This window comes from Pleurodeles waltl, chromosome 9 (genome assembly GCF_031143425.1).
Source record: "Pleurodeles waltl isolate 20211129_DDA chromosome 9, aPleWal1.hap1.20221129, whole genome shotgun sequence".
NCBI lineage: Eukaryota > Metazoa > Chordata > Amphibia > Caudata > Salamandridae > Pleurodeles > Pleurodeles waltl.
The window spans coordinates 815587083-815604941 of NC_090448.1; the positions used below are offsets into that span (position 1 = coordinate 815587083).

General features: G+C 46.2%; 1 protein-coding gene across 1 annotated transcript in view; it reads right to left on the reverse strand.

Annotated features, from left to right (window-relative positions):
• NUMBL (NUMB like endocytic adaptor protein) overlaps nt 1-17859 on the reverse strand; it is a 253850-nt gene that overhangs the window by 52684 nt on the left and 183307 nt on the right. The window contains exons 3-5 of the mRNA XM_069208091.1: nt 16660-16802; nt 15569-15643; nt 11078-11152 (exon numbers count right to left, since the gene is read on the reverse strand). Coding sequence (XP_069064192.1) covers nt 11078-11152; nt 15569-15643; nt 16660-16785 — 276 coding nt within the window. The 5' untranslated portion in view covers nt 16786-16802. The remainder of the gene's footprint in view (nt 1-11077; nt 11153-15568; nt 15644-16659; nt 16803-17859) is intronic.

Here is a 17859-nt window from a genome sequence, read left to right on the forward strand (position 1 = left end):
TTCCAGTCCTTGGCAGCGATATAGGCAAACAGCGGCCGCCCGCTGCAGCTGCGCCAAATTCTTGGTGTGTGTGCAAGGGCCAGAGAGGAACAACACAGGTGTCTGGTAGGTTTGTGGAAGTGTAGACTATCGTATAGGGCTTTGTAGATGTGCGTGAGGAGCTTGAAATTACATCTCTTCTGGACAGGGAGCTAGTGGAGGTTTCTAAGATAGGGGTGATGTGGGTGCACCTGGCAAGGTCCAGGATGACTCTGACGGTGGGGTTCTGTATTGTCTGGAGTCTCTTTAGGAGCTGGGAGGCCATGCCAGCGTAAAGAGCATTACCATAATAGAGGCAGCTGGTGACAAGGGCCTGGGTGACGGTTTTCCTGGTTTTGGCTGGGATCCATCTGAAGATTCTGCAGAGCATGCAGAGGTTGTGGAAGCAAGAGGAGAAGACTGCAATGATCTGCTGTTCACGGTCACCTCACTGTTGAGGATATTGCCAAGGTTGCGAGCATGGTCTGTGGGAGTGGGTAGGAGTTCAGCTGGACAGCAGCTATGGTCCATATGGAGATGTTTTACCCAAAAATTGGGACTTCCGTCTTGTTGAAGTTGAACTTTAGGCAGTTAGTTTTCATCCAGTTGGCTACGGTGGTCATGGCGTTGCAGAAGTTGGTTATGGTGGTGGAGGGGTCTTCAGTAAGTGAGAGAATCAGTTGAGCATCGCCTGTGTAGAAGATGTCGAGTCCGTGGGATCTAACAATGTCGGCCAAGAGGGTCATGTAAGTATTGAACAAAGTGGGCTGAGGGATGAACCTTGGGGCACGCCGCACATGATGCCCTTGGGTGCGGAGATGAAAGGTGGTAGTTGGACGCTCTGAGTGCGTCCTGTCAGCAAGGAGGCAATCCATTTGAGTGTGTTGTTTTGTATTCTGATGCTATGAAATGTGGTGATGTGGGTGTGGTGAGAGACGGTGTCGAACGCAGTTGACAGGTCGAGGAGGATCAGTGCTGCGATTTCCCCGCAGTCGAGGAGTGCTCTGATATTGTCAGTGGCTGTGTTAAGTGCGGCCTCGATGCTGTAGTTGCAACGAACACCTGACTGGGATGGGTCCCGTAGGTTGTTTTCTTCCAGGTAGCTGGGGAGCTGCTGATTGATGGCCTTCATATACTTGGGCTGGGGTAGGGGAGAAGAGAGATGGGTCGGTAATTCTTGAGTTCGTTGGGGGTCGGTGGAGGTTTTTTTTCAGGAGGGGTTTGATTTCTGCAGGTTTCCGTTTGTCTGGAAAAACTGCTGAGGTGATAGAGGTGTTGAGGATGCTGGTGAGTTCTCTGCTGATGGGGTTGGTTCCGAGGTTGAACAGGTGGTGGTGGCATGGGTCGGTCGGTGCCCCAGAGTGAATGGGTGACATGATGGCTGAGGTGGATTGAGTGGTGCCCATGTGGAGATAGTGCTGTAGGAGTGCACTTGGGGAGGTCCAGAGAGCTGAGGTTGGAGATCGTGGGTTGGAGTCGAAGTTAGTGTAGATGGTGGCGATCTTGCTGTGGAAGTACTCTGAGGGGGGTTTGCAGAATTCTTGGGAGAGGTGGATGGTGTTCTCTGTGGCTGCTGGGTGGGAGTAAATTAAGGTAGATTTGGCATTGGTTTGTAATTAGAAATTGAGGTGTTCCATGAGGAGTGAGATGACGTTGTTAGTGGTGATACATCAAATGGTGTCCTTGAATATGACAGTGATGCCCCCGCCCTGTTTGTTGGTGCAGTCTCGGTGTATGATCTTGTAGCTAGCTGTCAGGCAGTGGCGATGTTGAAGTTGAAGGAGGGGTTTAGCCAGGATTCAGTCACAAAGGCAAAACCTGGTGAGAGGGAGGAGCTGGAGTCCTGGATTTCCATGGCATGTTTGCAGAGGGATCTGGCGTTGAGAAGGATACATCGGAGAGGTTCCAGGTTGACTGAGACCTTCCCGGTGGGTGTGGCGCATGGTCCTTTGGGGGCAGGCAGGTTGGTGCTGCAGGAGAAGCAACAGTTTTGGCAAATAAAGGGTCCTTTGGTAGCATGAGGGGATGTGGTTCAGCAGTTGTTGTGGCACCCAAGATTCATGGCTCTGAGCTCCTTGGTGGAGTAGCTTTGAGTGGCTGGACAGCCAGGGTTCCTGGAGCTGTGTGCGGACCGGGTGCAGACGGGCTTACCTTTGGCACACCTTCGGTGCTGTGGCCTCCATAAAGCAGGTCCTGGGGGAGGGCGGGGTGCTGGGTGGCGAGAGTCGGGAAATGGCAGGAGGAGGGAAATGAGGAAGAGAGGAGAAGGAGCAGAAAAGGCAAGCAGGACAAAAACAAGCAGAAAGGAGTAAAAATGGAGCAGAAAAAATAGCGGAAAAGAGGGGGAAAATTGGAGCAGAAAACAAGCGGAAAAGAAGGGAAAAAGGTGCAGAAAAGAGTGAGAAAGGTGCAGAACAAGAGCAGAAAAGAAGGGAAAATTGAGCAGAAATTAGCAGAAAAGAGGGTAAACGAAGCAGAAATAGCAGAACAGAGGAAAAATAGAGCAGACAACTGAGCAGAAACCAGGCAGAAGAGGGTGGCAGTTGGCAAGCCGGACAGGAGTGGGAGCTGAAACGCCTAACACATCTGAAATCAAAGATTTAACGGTGAAAATGTTAAGGCTTGGAGCCAGCATCTATGATGACCTGTAGTAAGGTGTTCACCCTGGGGTGTGTGTGTGTGTGTATGTGTATATATGTACTGTATCCATTGGTTTGTCCAGCTCAGAAATGGATGCCGCCTGCAGAGAGCTGGAACGGTGACGTGGAAATTCATCTATAATTTTACAGATTAGGATGGCACTGGATTAAATAATCTGTATATTAGTGCTACAGGACATAAAAGAAAGATTTTTTTTCTGTAAGTATTAACATATTTTTTAATACGTATACACATGATGGAGTTGGAACAAAGTATTTCTAGCAGTCTTATCATTACAGGCTCCTATTTCGTCAGTAGTACAATGTAACCTAATTCGTTTTATAAAATGGGAAGGGCTGGGGTGCACTAAAGTCGGTGGTTTCATCCTAAATTTCTCTCATCAGTGATATATTACAAAGATTTGAATGTTGCACTACATCTGTCACTTAAACACTGGCATTGATAGGCATGCCTCTTCTCTTCACACAAGTGCTGAAGGGGGTCACCCCTGTCATGTACCACTGCCACAAATTCTCCATGTCGTGGAGTGACCATATATCGGTCCACCAAAGATTTAAAAATTGAGGATTTGCCTGCTTCTAAAACTGAGTATCTAATAATCTAGCCACTAAAAACATATGTGTAATGAGCTGGCCCGTCACAGGCCCCAGTGGTAGGGACTGCCATGCCCCATGCATTCAAACAAAACCACCAGTCGGGTTCTAATGTAATTATATCTTTCTTTTGGGATCTGTAAAATGAATGTCCAACACCTGAATCGTTGGACATGTCCACCACAGGTGGGTCATGGTTCCTCTTTTAGCGCAGCCTCTACAGAGCAGGCACATGATCCAACCATATCATGCAATCTGACCGGTATAAAACACACTCCTGCATTAGTATTTTATATACTTTCCTTATGAGGTGTAAATATGCCAGATGTTGCCTCCCAGACTCAAATTATGTTGCATATACTTCCCGAGATCTCCATGTCCATTTCTGTCTCTCATCTTTCCATATATTTATGTTTGACTTGCCCACCCCGAGCAAACTGCATGTACACTTTCGTAATGCCCTTTGAAACACCTGCCTCGGAAATAAGGTTTCTTACACTTGTTTATTTTTAACTGCTCTTTTCCATAGATTAATCTCATTGAAGCAACTGCCGTAATCTGAAAGTATTAACAGAATGTGAGTCAAAATCTGTTTCACCGGTCTTGCTGCTCATGATGCCTCATCATCAAACGTTGCCTAGTAACGACGGGGATGCCTGCGTCCATCTCGGGAACATGACGCCGGCTATTCTCAGGGTGAGGGGGCGGGAATCCGAATTCTGTATAATAGGTGACATAGTGGACAGAAGTGTGTGGTGTTTTGTGAAAGAATAACACAATGTCTGGTAACCTTACTGTTTTAACCACACGGGAATGAGAAGGAAATCAGAGGAAGCCTTTGCAAATTGGTAACCCTTGTCCATATTGCACCACTCGAACAGGCTCACCCTCTAGATGTGTAAAGGGGCCCTCAACAAGTAATTAAAAAAATATGGGACAAATCCCCTCCTTCAGATTTAAATGTTTGCCACAGTAACTAAGTGCATGATTCCCTGAAGTAGCAAACAAGAGGCACACAGCAGCTCACAAAGAAACCTGAGGTTGTCAATGCCCACTGGCCTGGTTGCAGAAGTGGCCACAACAGCAAGGGACATCGTTAATGAAGCATTAGTGTGGCCACAACAGTGAGCCGCTGTTGCTCCGAGCACACCTCAGAGTCACAGGCCACTGAAACTGCCAAAACGTCTTCTAGAGCAGTCTCTCGACTTTCTACCCAAGCCAAAGACAACAGTAACTGCAGCTAGCAAAAACTGCTAGCCATTAATTATCACCTCAATCACATCATTCAAAATCCTTCTATACATATTTGTGTCCAAACTGTTTTTTAGAGCGTGATGCACTCTTATGTCAGCTGCTGAGCTCTACTTTGGGATCTTTCGATGTCAAAATGGAGCACCTTAGAAGCCACGGAGAAGATAGCGTGACACTGTGTGGTGAGAAAGTATTAGTAAAAAATCCTGTCAGTGAATTATTACACACACTGAGAAGGTAGAAAAGAAATTAAAATGTCGGCCTTTCTGGATAGCTCAGACTTTAGGTGACGTCATAATAAAACACTCTAAAAGCATTCAGGTCATATTTTTGACACTATCTGTTTCTTAGTTCTTTTAGTCAGCACCTATTCTGGGCTCTTACCTCTTATTAATAACTTAAGGTGTATCAGTCCATCTTAGTATGTGAACATATCACGCTGCTTGTGACAGGTGAATATGTGTGGGTCATCCCTCACTCCAGTGGCGTAACACAAAATCATCCCCCTCCTCCCCTTGCAGTGTATGACGAGGGGTCCATTGGTCTCCAATATCTCAAGGATATTCATCGGCCATAGGGTGAATGGGAGCCCTCCAGGAATGGACTGTCCCCACCCCCGCCACAAGACCTGGAGAGGCCTCTATTACGCACTGCAGACTCTCCGTTATGCTCCTGCCTCCCCCTGCATACAGAAATCCAGTGTCTAGCAGAATGCAGTGTAGAACTGAGACATAACAAACACAATTCATTCCTCCTTTACCTCAATGGCAACATGGAGCCCATAAAACTGTCCTTTGGGGGGAACTGAGATACAGTCACAGAGACCTGTTCTCTGCATCAGTGTCTTCGTCAGGCTATGCCTGTCTCTCTCGGCATATGGCAGGGTCCGGTTTTGGCTGCGAAAGACATATTTTGGACTTGCCAACAAGACTCAGGGCATGGAGCCTGCCCATTGATTACCATTGGTTGGCTTTCATATCACTCTCATTTGGCTGCTTCTTTTTTGATTTTGTCAATCTTTTGTTTGTCTCTCCCTTGGAGTGTAGCCTCTTTACCCATCTTTTTGACATGTGGCTTCTAGGTTTTGTCTCCTCACTTTTTAGGATTTACACATTTATCTGTGTTTATGCGCTCTGAGAGTGCATCTGTTTTTCCAGCTGCCTCCTTCAAGTGCATTCCTCCTCCTTTTAATTTCTCTGTCCTTGTTTTTCTCCCTCCACCCACACTCATGTTGCTTTCATTTGCCTACACTGCTTCACCCCGCCCCTCCATTACCTACTCATCCATTATTTTTTTTATGCAATTTTGCACTTATGATTTAAAACTTCACTTTCACTGTTTTTTTATTTACTGTTTCGAGATGAATCCATTAAAAAGTTCACGTCTTTTTGTTGGATTGTGCATGCAAGTTAAACGAATGCACGTATCTACAAAAATGAGGTGGTGGCTGCATCATCAATTTTTTTTGCCACAATGCTGTACAGCATAGCTAAAAAAAAGATTAGCATGCTAATAGGCAAGGTCTAATGGTTTTGCCAATGCTTGTTGCAAACGGCTATTTGTTCAACATCTACCTCTCGAGTTTGGAACTTCCAGTATGAGTTCCTTCCTATAATCAGGTGCCTCCAACCCTCCCTGCATGTTGTTCCTCAATTCGCTGGCCTGCATGTTTTCGCTGTTCTGCTTGCGCCTGTGTCTCGCGCTCCCCGGATCTGACTGTCACTGGTTCTATAACTGTGTCTCAGCCTATGTCCCAGTCAGTCTCTAAACCTGTCTGCCAGCCTGCCTCTGCAACTGTAGGTCTATGTGCCTGTCAATGATTCCAGTCATCCGCCCATCCACCCACTCATCCACACATCCGAGCAACCCTGCTGCAGCCTTCAGTGGAGGTCGGACACATTAAACCATTCCGGGCCCCTGGCAGGGGCGCATCACAGGCCTAAGAGCTGCAGCTAATGCCGTTCTGAGGATTCCACATCTACCAGGTGACTGAGGAGGGACCAAACAATATCTCAGGGAAAGGGCGACACGATTAGAGGGGGCTGGAGAGGGCTGGCCTGTTACTCCCTCCCAGCTGGCTTGAGACCCAGCTATAGCCATATGGGGAGGTAAAACTAGAACCAGCCATCACCATGCTGACAACGCAGCCGCTTCCTCAGCCTCTCTCTCCGCAGCAAACGCGCCCACCAATTATGTAAAAGAAAAAAACACATGCTTCCCATTGTGCTGCGCCAAGCAAAAATCGTCAAAACTGCGATCAAGTGGGGGAGAGACGCAAAAACGGCTGACCAGAGCATCTTTTCAAAGGGGCACGACCCAGTGTCGCGGTAAAAATAAAGAACGGCCCGCGAGCGGGAAAAGCCCGGGTCTTCCTGATGCTTGGTGAACTGCTCGCCCCTTCGTTCTGTCGTTAGAGTGAGAACGATCCGAGGATGACGTCATAGATTCACACTGCTAACGCACTAAGGGCACTGTACCCCCGTTTCTTGTTTAATGGCATGAGGGACAATCCTACAGTGCAAGTGGTGTGAGAAAGGAGGGTGGAGACGTAAACGATCTGCAGATGTTTAAAAAGAGAGGTGCGGAAGTCAGTTTCAGCTAACACCTCTGGGCATCACAACTCCGCCTTCACTGTTACCCGACTCCCTTTTTTATTACTGTACCAATAGTAAATAAAACCCTGTTCTTCTAATGCAAATGTCAGTTTCCTTCTTCAGAACATGAAGTGGGAAGAAGCAGTGTTCCTGACCAGAGGGTCCACGGCCATCTAACACAGCAGGTGAAGGTAAGTGGAAAAATCTGTCAGATGTGTGTGCATGCAGGATAGAAAGTATATGCACGAGGGTGAGTGAGTGTGAGTGACTGGGGGAGGGAGGAGAATAAGTGAGCGAGTGAATCAGTATAGCTGCGAGTGAGAATGCACAAGTATGGATCACTGAGAATAAGTTTAAGATTCTGACAGTGAATGAGTGTGAGTGACAGTGCGGAGGAATGAGAGTGAGGAAGTGAGAGTGAGCGAGCATGGGTTTCAATGAGTGAATGAATGGAAGAGAGCCTGACTGTTTGAAAGTGCATCTGTCGGTGTGCTACTTTTGCAAACTTGTTGAAAACCATGTCATACTGGAGATACATCTGGTCTCAGCCGCTGACCATGGCAAAATCCAGGCACATTGGAGGCAATTCGTGTTCTAAGGGACATTGGTGGCAAAATGCTGGTGCAGGCATCTGTGACAAAATACTGTTGCCGACACACAGGACATAATTCTTGGCATGAGAGGCACCCATGGTAAAATGGAAATTTGTAAGTAATTCATGACACATGGCGTAACCCTGGCAAAATGCTGGAGCTGCCACACTGTACTCAATTATTGGTACGAGTCATCTGTGGGAAAATGCTGGCACTGGTATAGAAGAGGGAATTAATGCAATAGGAGACACCCATGGTAAAACGCTGTTGCTAGCATAGTGAAGCTAACTTTTGTCAGTAGGGGATGGAAGCCATCCAAAATGATGGCGCTAACCTACCAGAGTTAAGTGGCACCTAAGACATATTGGGACATCATTAATGTAGGCCCTGACACAATTGAGGTAATTACTGACATACACAGGGCACCAACTGCATTTAAAAAAAAAAAAATTGTTAAACTGCTGATGGATGATAAGGCTTCACTGGTGTTTCACATGCTAAGCGAATGAAAATAAATGAGGGAACTTTGAACCAGTCTCAATGCGAGGATGTGTGGTCACAGCTACAGGCAGAGTTCCTGGTTAAACAAACACTGCCATTGGAAGCAATGATTTGTACTTTGCATATGAAAACTTTTTTTCCAACAGGTTGCTGTTGGCCTCTACCTTGTATAAATTATTAAAAATAAGTTTACATGTTGGCGCCACCTGGTGGAAATACACTGTAACACTGCAGACGGTGTTTGTTGGATAAACATCTTAACACCAAAATACCTTCTGTCTAGAGGTGGACAAAATTTCCACGTAGTAAGGGAAATGCGAGGGTTCTGCCCATTTGTTTTTCCACCTGCAGCCTGCATTTGGAACTGATCGGTTTCTACACTGCGGGGGGGGGGGGGGGGGGGGGCGGGGGAGATGAGAATCCTTGATAAAAGGGGAGAGAGAAAAAGAACGAGAAAGAAAGATGGAGCTCCGTAGACGGAGAACATGTTTATTTCCTGTTGCACATCAGGGGATAAAACTTGCCTTCAATGAAAAAGGCCGTCGTCCCCTGCCTAGATTATGGGACGAGATCACTCGATGTGAGACTGCTGAGGGTTGTCCAAGTGAGTAAATACATATATTTATGTCAGTTAGGTAACTTACAGTGCATGGATTGGTTCAATGTTATTTTGCTTTCCATAAAATTCACTGTTTTGTGTTTCCACAAAATAAAATATAAATGTTTAACAGCTGTAAAAACTAACATAATGAAATGGTTGAAATCTCAGCCTTGCATGGTACAACCACACTGGGGACAGACAGACTTTCAGAACTCACAGGGTGCACTTAGGGCAACCCCGGTTTGCCTTTTGTCTTGCTGCAGCTTTTCGGGCTCCTGAGAACAAGGATAACAATGGTAGTGCCAGCGATACCAAGGGCAAAAGAGGGAGAGCAGCACATGAGTATCACTACATTAAGTCCGTGATGTCCATCAGGCTGCCTTGGACCTTGATTCTCCAAAATGCCCAAGACAGTATAATGATATTATGCGGGTTTGGCCCCTTGGCATACCACAAGGTGCCCCTTAGGCAGGATCACTGGAATTATGTGGCAGGGAAGCACTAAATTCAGCAGCAGGGTTTCCTAAATTATGCGGCAAGTAATGGCCGCATGCAGCATAATTCAGCACTTCCTTGTAGTAATACTTCATTATTTTTACATAAGGTAATACTGTCTGGTGAAATAGTTCACCTAATTAGTACCAGTTTATCAACCAAATACAGAAAAAAGAAACTGAAATATGATCAGTTAACTTTTGCGAAGGGCCTTCAACTACGCGCAAACATGTCGCCGCATTTTCAGTAACTTTTGATCCGTTTAAGATAAAAAACATTTTTTTTAATTAAAATATGCAGACTGTGAAGCAGATGATGGATTATGTGGCAATACAGCAAATATATATAACTCTGAAAAATATTTTTTTTAAATGCTGCGGCCGCAGAATGGCATAATTCCATGGCCCTGCCATTAGGACCACACGGGGTTTACTCCTCGGGCCAACACAAGGGTGATTCCTTAGAACAGCACAAGGCTGAACCCTTAGGACTATACTAGCTTGACTTCTTAGGACAGCACAAGGTTGACCCCTTAGGACTATAGTAGCTTTACTCCTTAGGACAGCACAAGGTTGACCCTTTAGGACAGCATAAAGGTTGACCCCTTAGGACAGCATAAAGGTTGACCCCTTAGGACAGCACAAGGTTGACTCTTTAGGACAGCACAAGGTTGACTCTTTAGGACAGCACAAGGTTGACCCTATAGGAAAGCACAAGGTTGACCCTATAGGAAAGCACAAGGTTGACCCCTTAGGACAGCTCAAGGTTGACCCCTTAGGACAGCTCAAGGTTGACCCCTTAGGACAGCTCAAGGTTGACCCCTTAGGACAGCTCAAGGTTGACCCTATAGGAAAGCACAAGGTTGACCCTTTAGGACAGCACAAGGTTGACCCCTTAGGACAGCACAAGGTTGACCCCTTAGGACAGCACAAGGTTGACCCCTTAGGACAGCACAAGGTTGACCCCTTAGGACAGCACAAGGTTGAAAACTCATCCGCACTTCAGTTCTCCACACTCCCACTCTCTCCTGTTTGCAGCTGAGGGCCCAGAGGGAATGACAAGGACTGGAAGCCATGGTATGTGCACAAAACTCTTGGAACTGGCCTAGTTTCTATCCCTGATGTTGCTATTATGACTCCAGGGGCAATAAGGGCGGGGGGGGGGGGGGTTAAAGGGGTAAGTAAGGGGTCGGGTAGCCCTCACGGTCCCTAACTGGCATCTATGATTTTATCTTCTCCATCACCAAGACAGGAACGCTCCGAAACAGGTGCCAGACGGGGGTCATGCAATAAATCCAGTTACAATACAATTTAAAACAGTAAATAAAATAAATAGCTGATCTCCAGCGCATGTAGCCACTGTGAGGCAACACTCACAGGGTCCTTCTCATGATATACAGAGTGATGCATTAACAAGTAAATACATTCATGTAACATGGATATACAGCCAGGGAGCACACCATCACAACGTGGAAGAATGCATAGTAGAAAAGCCTGAGTGTCGAAAGTGTGCTTCAGGCATGGCAACACTCACTGGTGAGTTTTTTAATTCCCTAAAAGTACTTCAGAACCAAATCACAGGGGCGTGAGGCAGCTTACAGCACCCTCATGGGGGACCCCGGCTGATAGGACACTAGTCGGTCACTGGTTGTCACTACAGCGGAATGCTATAATGCACTGCCAACGGCGCCCACCAGCATGGATTTTCATCTGCCATCTTCCTCAATTAAAGGTTCACATACCAACGTCAAACCCATGGACCCGCTCTTACCTTCGTTTTCTCATCGACTACTCGCAGCCCATCGGCAGATACCCACAGGATGGCCTTGACAGACTTTTTCCCAATCTCAATAAAAAAAGAAAAAACACATTTAGTTTCATCTAATTCCGCAAACTGTCTGTACCACAAACTTTCAACCACTCTGTCTGAAGCAAGAGTTTGTTAGAGATGGAACGGTAAAAGGCAACCAGGTGCAGTACTTTAAATGGGCAGGTACTCTCAGGTAGTGAGTACCCACACTTCTCAGGACAGATGCAATAGTATAATGGGAGTACTAATACTTCTCAGTGGCAGCCAAGTAGTCTGGAATAGTAAGTACCTGCACTTTTATTATTCAGTTTTAAGCACTGACCAGGAGAAAGCCGGGTTCTCAGCTGCGAATATTGCGAACCGAAGGACAGGATCTGACATTCAGTTTTACAAGTTCGACAGACTGAGGGGGTCATTCCGACCCGCCGGGGTCCGCGGGAGCACCGCCAACAGGCTGGCGGTGCTCCTTTGGGCATTCTGACCGCGGCGGTACAGCCGCGGCCAGAAACGGAAAGTCGGCGGTGTACCGCCGACTTTCCGCTGCCCATGGGAATCCTCCATGGCGGCGCAGCTTGCTGTGCCGCCATGGGGATTCCGACCCCCTCACCGCCATCCTGTTCCTGGCGGTTTCGACCGCCAGGAACAGGATGGCGGTGAGGAGTGTCGTGGGGCCCCTGGGGGCCCCACTTTGAATTTCAGTGTCTGCTCAGCAGACACTGAAATTCGCGACGGGTGCTACTGCACCCGTCGCACACCTTCCACTCCGCCGGCTCCATTCGGAGCCGGCTTCATCGTGGAAGGGTGTTTCCCACTGGGCTGGCGGGCGGCCTTTTGGCGGTCGCCCGCCAGCCCAGTGGGAAACCCAGAATGACCGCCGCGGTCTTTTGACCGCGGTACGGTCTTCTGGCGGTCCCAGCCAGGCCGGCGGCTACCGCCGCCGGCCGGGATCAGAATGACCCCCTGAGTGCCATTGAGATGATAGTTCTGGTAAATGCAGTAGCCAGGTCACCGGGGTGGTTTTCATCGATAAGAAGGTGGGCGATGAGCGGGTCTGCTCTTGACGTTCCAGTAGATGGCAGTTTTACACAAGGCCAAGGAAGGCTCGAGATACCTGTTTGGTTCCCCTAGTGAATGAAAGGTGGTTTGACGCACTGTAAAGCCAGGGTCCAGCTACCAGTATGTACAAGGAATGGTTGACTGACCACGTCGATTAGTGGGTGTGCACGGCGCAAAGAATTATGGGAGAAAGGCTTGAAGCACAAATTGCTAGCCAAGAAAGGAGTATTGTGGTCCACACTGCTGGTCCCAAATAGATCTAAATTCTGACAATTAACATCCTAAATGACAACAAGGATGACACTAATGTAATGCATCTTGGCATACCTTCTCAAAAGACATCCTGTAATTGCAATGATATAAAGAAGGGCTGTAATACAGTCTATCTGGGTAGATTTCCGAACCCCGCACAGTCTTTATCAACACTTGTTGTCTCTTGAGGAGCCATAAAAGCAGCATAAAGCAAATTGAGAACATAAAATACAAACTCACAACACAATGAATGGACCCGCAAAGATAATCAAAGCTGCCAGCACAACCCATATTTTAGAAATGCATGTCTATCTCTCACACTTCGCTGCTTCCCATAACACGATAACTGCACCTCAGAGGTAATCACGCATGAGATGGAAACACCCACCTAGGCTCAAAGTAAAGACAACACTCTTACAACAACACATCTACCTGGTGTAACTGCTACCCATGGAAACAAGCAGTTCAGAGCCCCACATAGGGGCAGTAGGTGCTATACATATATAATACAACCACAATCTGGACCACATTTCTGTCCTTATTTTCGTCTGTTTATACATGGGTGTGGGGTTGCTTATGTTTATGACTAACAATTTGACTGGGCTGTTCCTACTGGAGGAGGAGCAAGTTTGATCCCTGTTTGAAGTAGGACAGTGAGGAAAAAAAAAATCAAAGAACTCAAAAGTGGCAGAAGTAATTACAGTGGTTTATATTAATTCAAGAATTTCACCCATCACTTTGCTTTTTTAGATGCCCTAGTGCTATAGGTATGCACAGAAGTGAGTCCTGTACCTCGTCATGCCTAGGACCACAAACTGAAAGCTGTACATCATTGGTAAGGAACAAACAGGGGTGAAACCAGTCTGGGTTTTCTCATGTTCCCAGTCAAAGGGAACTGTGACTTAGCAAATCAGGCTGAACTGTTCTTCCAGGATCGGGACTCAGACTGATTTGCATGTGGTGAATGAGGGAAAATATGGACTGGAATGTGATGAAGAGTTGTCACCAGGGATTGGAAATCATTCAAGTATTCCATCTATCTGGGATGAATAGGAGTGCGTGTAATCTGCCTAGGCTGGCACGTTCTGGTGAAAACGAGTCAGGTTACAGAGTTCCTGGGGAAGAAGGAAGCCTCAAGGGGGGTATGTTGCTTTTAGATCCTTACTCCTGTTTGAACTGTGGTGCTGCCGGTAAAGAGTACACGCCAGAGCCAGGAAAAGATTCATTGGTAACATTGCAGGGGATGCCTGTATAGAATTGTAAGTAACAGGCAGATAGGAACACTATATGAGTGCAGCCAACCTGGTGGGCGAGTCTGGGCATCAGGCAGTGTCTACCTACTCCCAGCTGAGTGCTGGCTCCTGAACTAGTAGCAGGCAGACCGAAGGACTATACAAGATCGTAGCACAAGAGTCGTGGCAGCTCATTTCTTAGTCATTTCCCTAGTTTGGGGAGATAGAAAGTGCATTTGCCTCGGGAACAGACCCACAGTTCCCTAAGAGTTGACCCACCATGTCCCGACAGGCCAATCTGTGACGCTGGTCTCTTTCACCTAGGGCCAATAAAGACTTGTTAGACAAGCAGTGAGGGCCTAAATAGGCTGGATTTTCTGATGGGAGAAGACCACAGACTGAGGGGAAGCCCATAATCTAATTCTTAAATCACAGATTAGGTGCGTCTAGGGAACTGATGAACAGATAATCCCCAGTATAAGTGCATATACGGTACTCAGGTAATGCCATCTTCCAGTGATCACCTACCCAAACTTTAACCCAGTCTACCGGTCTGCCATAAAATGGGGGCTCTGGACAACGATGTGCTCGCGGTTTTATCAACCACTGATTCCTGTGTGGGACATGACTGATGTTGAATGACAGTCCCTTAACTTTTGACTATTCTGGGATACTTCAAGGTCTACAACACATGGTGGGCTGCTAGCACATTATATAAAGCTCTAAATAAGTAGAGTATGACTCAAAGTTGGTTCTGAATGGTCTGGGTGGGTTTTATCCACCCCACCCAAAATATACACATGATGTTTGTTTGCATAAACCACATGGTTTGTGCTGTGAGACACCACACACTAGCAGCACACCACCCAATACTCGGCCCCTCTGAAATACTAGAGGCAATCCTAGTACACAGTGCACACTATGCACAGCGCCCTGTGTGTTGGGCCTCTTGCAAAAAGGTGGGACATGTAGGTGCTGAGTGCTACAACAGCAGCATAGTGAAAATAAGGGCCATAATATTGTTAAATGCATTGGTTACCAAATACATATACTCTAGACCAAAGTAGGTGACTGGGACCTGACAAGAATGTCTCTGTGTGTGTAAACACTTTCCATGCCGACCCCTTTAAGTAGACCCTTTACAACCCACTTAAACGCAGAAAACGCTGCAGTATTTCATTAACAAGGGCTTAAGACAACCCGAGATTTCTTTGAAGGATCTACCGTAAAAGAGGTTCCCGGAGTCTGCGGTTATTGAACATCGAGTTATGTCTCTCTGCTAGGGGTAAGATTCCATGTAAAGAGCCCGCAGACATTTGGATGGAGTCGGTAACTTTAAAAGTATGTGTTCCCTCTGTGAAAACCTTCTCGAATGAAGTAACTCAAAGATGATTTGCGAAGACAGGGAATATTTATTTTTAATAATATACTACAAGCATATATTTTACTTCGAATAGTATTCCTGGCCAAAGCACCGCTACTTTTATGGTATAAAACTACTAAAAAATATGTGCTATTGCAGAATTGTGTACTATTGAGGGAGATGTAACTGCCGTTGGGATTAAGAACCCTTCACAGAACAGGACGAAAAAGGATAATTAAACATCTCTGCTGGTGTGCAGAGTTGAGATAAAAGATGAAAGCACCAAACGTGCTCTCCCCCGCTAGCAAACCGGCAGCCTGGATACTAGAGAGGGAAGGAATCTGAAAATCAAATTAAACCAAATGGAAAGTGGGGCATTCTGCGTCAGGGGGAGCAAGGAAGAAACACGACGTGGATTCCAGCAGGTTTCGTTCCGCACTGCGCACACCTGAAGGTACCGGCCCCACCTCCTCCCCGCCCCCTCTGTGAGACAGTTTACAGCAGGTGCGCGTGCACGTTTATATTTCCGGTGCGCCACCAGGCACTTACTGTTTTCAGCTTCTTCACGGCGTCTTCGCAGACGTGCATCCCGCGCGACTCGTCCACCTCCACGTGACCCAGGTACTGTAAGGCGAAGGTAATGTAATACGTGCTTGAATTAGTATTACTATTCAACGGGTTAAATAGAAGTATTAGTATACAAAAACACGCCCTCCCCCAAAAAACTTGCTGTGAAATCCACCAGACAGCTCTTCCCGTAACACTGTACCACAATCGTCTCAAAATGTGGATGTTTAATGTCATAGGGCCCAGTAGATAGTGAATTTATCCATGAAATGCCCCTTGGGCAGCATGAAAGTAAAAGGACTGCAGCAGAATGGCTTCAGGGTACCAAGGTGGTGCAGGCCGAAGATGGAATTCATTTCTCAAACGAGCCTTGAAGTAACAAACCAACCATTGAGAGGCAGCATGAATTCACCAAAAATAAACCCATGAAAATTCCCACAAACTTGCATAGATTCCTCGCTGTTACATTTTCTTTAGCAGCATGAAGTGCTAAAAAATATATGAAATGCTGGTGAAAATAACATGAGCTTTCCCAGGATTGGGAAAAAGGGCAAGTCTAGGGATTGTTATTTCCTCTTTTTTAGCTGGGGGGGGGCTAAATGCCCTCAATCATATGAAATCGTTGGGACATTTTCAGCCGCATCAAGATAGTGTGTCCCAAGACTCGACAGTCCTAGCATAATGTTAAACTGAGCTAATCAGAGGTACACCAAAAAAAATCCAGGTTAGAAACAAAACACTTTCTGTAGGTTTTAACATAATTTCCACATATTTATCACTTCTGAAATACAGTTCAGCGAACATGAAGGGGCTCACATAAACCAACATTGAATAAACCTTGCCCCTGTCCTCCAGAGACCCCAGAATTAGGGTGCCAAACCTGTAATGTTTGAGTCTATAACCCTGTAAATATACCTGAGCAGAAAAACTTAGGAATCTCAAATGTGGGGCTCCGTTGAAGACTCTGTAAACATTACAGTTCCATAAGAGTGAAACTGTCAGGCAGAGGGTGTAACTTGGAAGCAAGGAGAGACACATACCTACACATCCACCCTCCTTCCTAAAAGACTTACCCGCACAGGGAAGTTACACTTCCCCTTCCGGACTGCTTCCTCGTCCGCCTGCCACTGGTGTGGTCGGCTGGCCTCGGGGACATAGGATGGCTTCTTTCGCCGCAAGCTCTGCCGCAGCTTGTTCATAGTGGCTCCCTGCGGTCCTGTGAAGGGAGTGAACATAAGAGTGAACCTAAGAAAAAGGCGGCACTGCAAAACAAGAAACTCCTTACTTCGGGCTCAATTGCTGCCAGCGTTCAAGAAGCTAGCCTACGAGACCCTCAGGCCTTAGATGCGTTGGAAAGGAGATTTTCAACACCCCGGCTCGCTTTTTTTTTTTTTTTTTTAATAAACGACATCGAAGGCCCATACCAAACACTTTTTGCTTTGAACATATAAAGCAATGTTGTCTGAGGTAGGTCTAATAAGGCTGACTCCCCACCTCAGTTCCAGGATAATCGCTGAATGAATATATTTTATATATATATATATATATATATATATATATATACATATACATATATACACACACATACACACGCAATAATCACATCCTCTGTCAATTAATATCCCAAAGAAGGCGCCAGCACGCCATCATGGTTATGAATAGCTAGCTAAAGTGCAATCTTATTTGCAGCAAGTTTTTACGAGTTTCGGCTACCCCTTGGTCACAACTCATGATATAGGAGTTCCAGTTAGGTTCTTCATATATACATTATCTAATGAGAGCATCCTGAAATCCTGGTATGGCTTCAGTTCCCTTTGAGCTAAGGAAACAAAATCTTTGTGCGTGCCACCTATGTTGAAAAGACACATCCAGCACATCAGCGCTTTTTTTAAATTTATTATTATTATTATTTTTTTTACAAGATCTAGTTTTTCTTTTAATTTAATTGCATGCATAATGGCACCAGGGATACTTCCTAAGTGTGTTTGCCAGATCTGGTACCGAGGTACAGCAGCAATAAACAGTACTCAATAAATAACACTATAAAACACACAATAAAAATCCCACAGTAACCATGTCAACAAAGCCAATTTACACAGTAGCAGATTGCACAGCAAACACTGACGGCTGGAATTTCAGTAGTAAAGGGAACATCTTATTCGATGCAGTCAATTAGACAGAGTTCTATTCTCATAAAGTGCAACCAGCAGGAATAACAGACGCAAGACTAAGTTTTCTAAAACAAATCATCAGGACAGAGAGCTTAGCTGCTG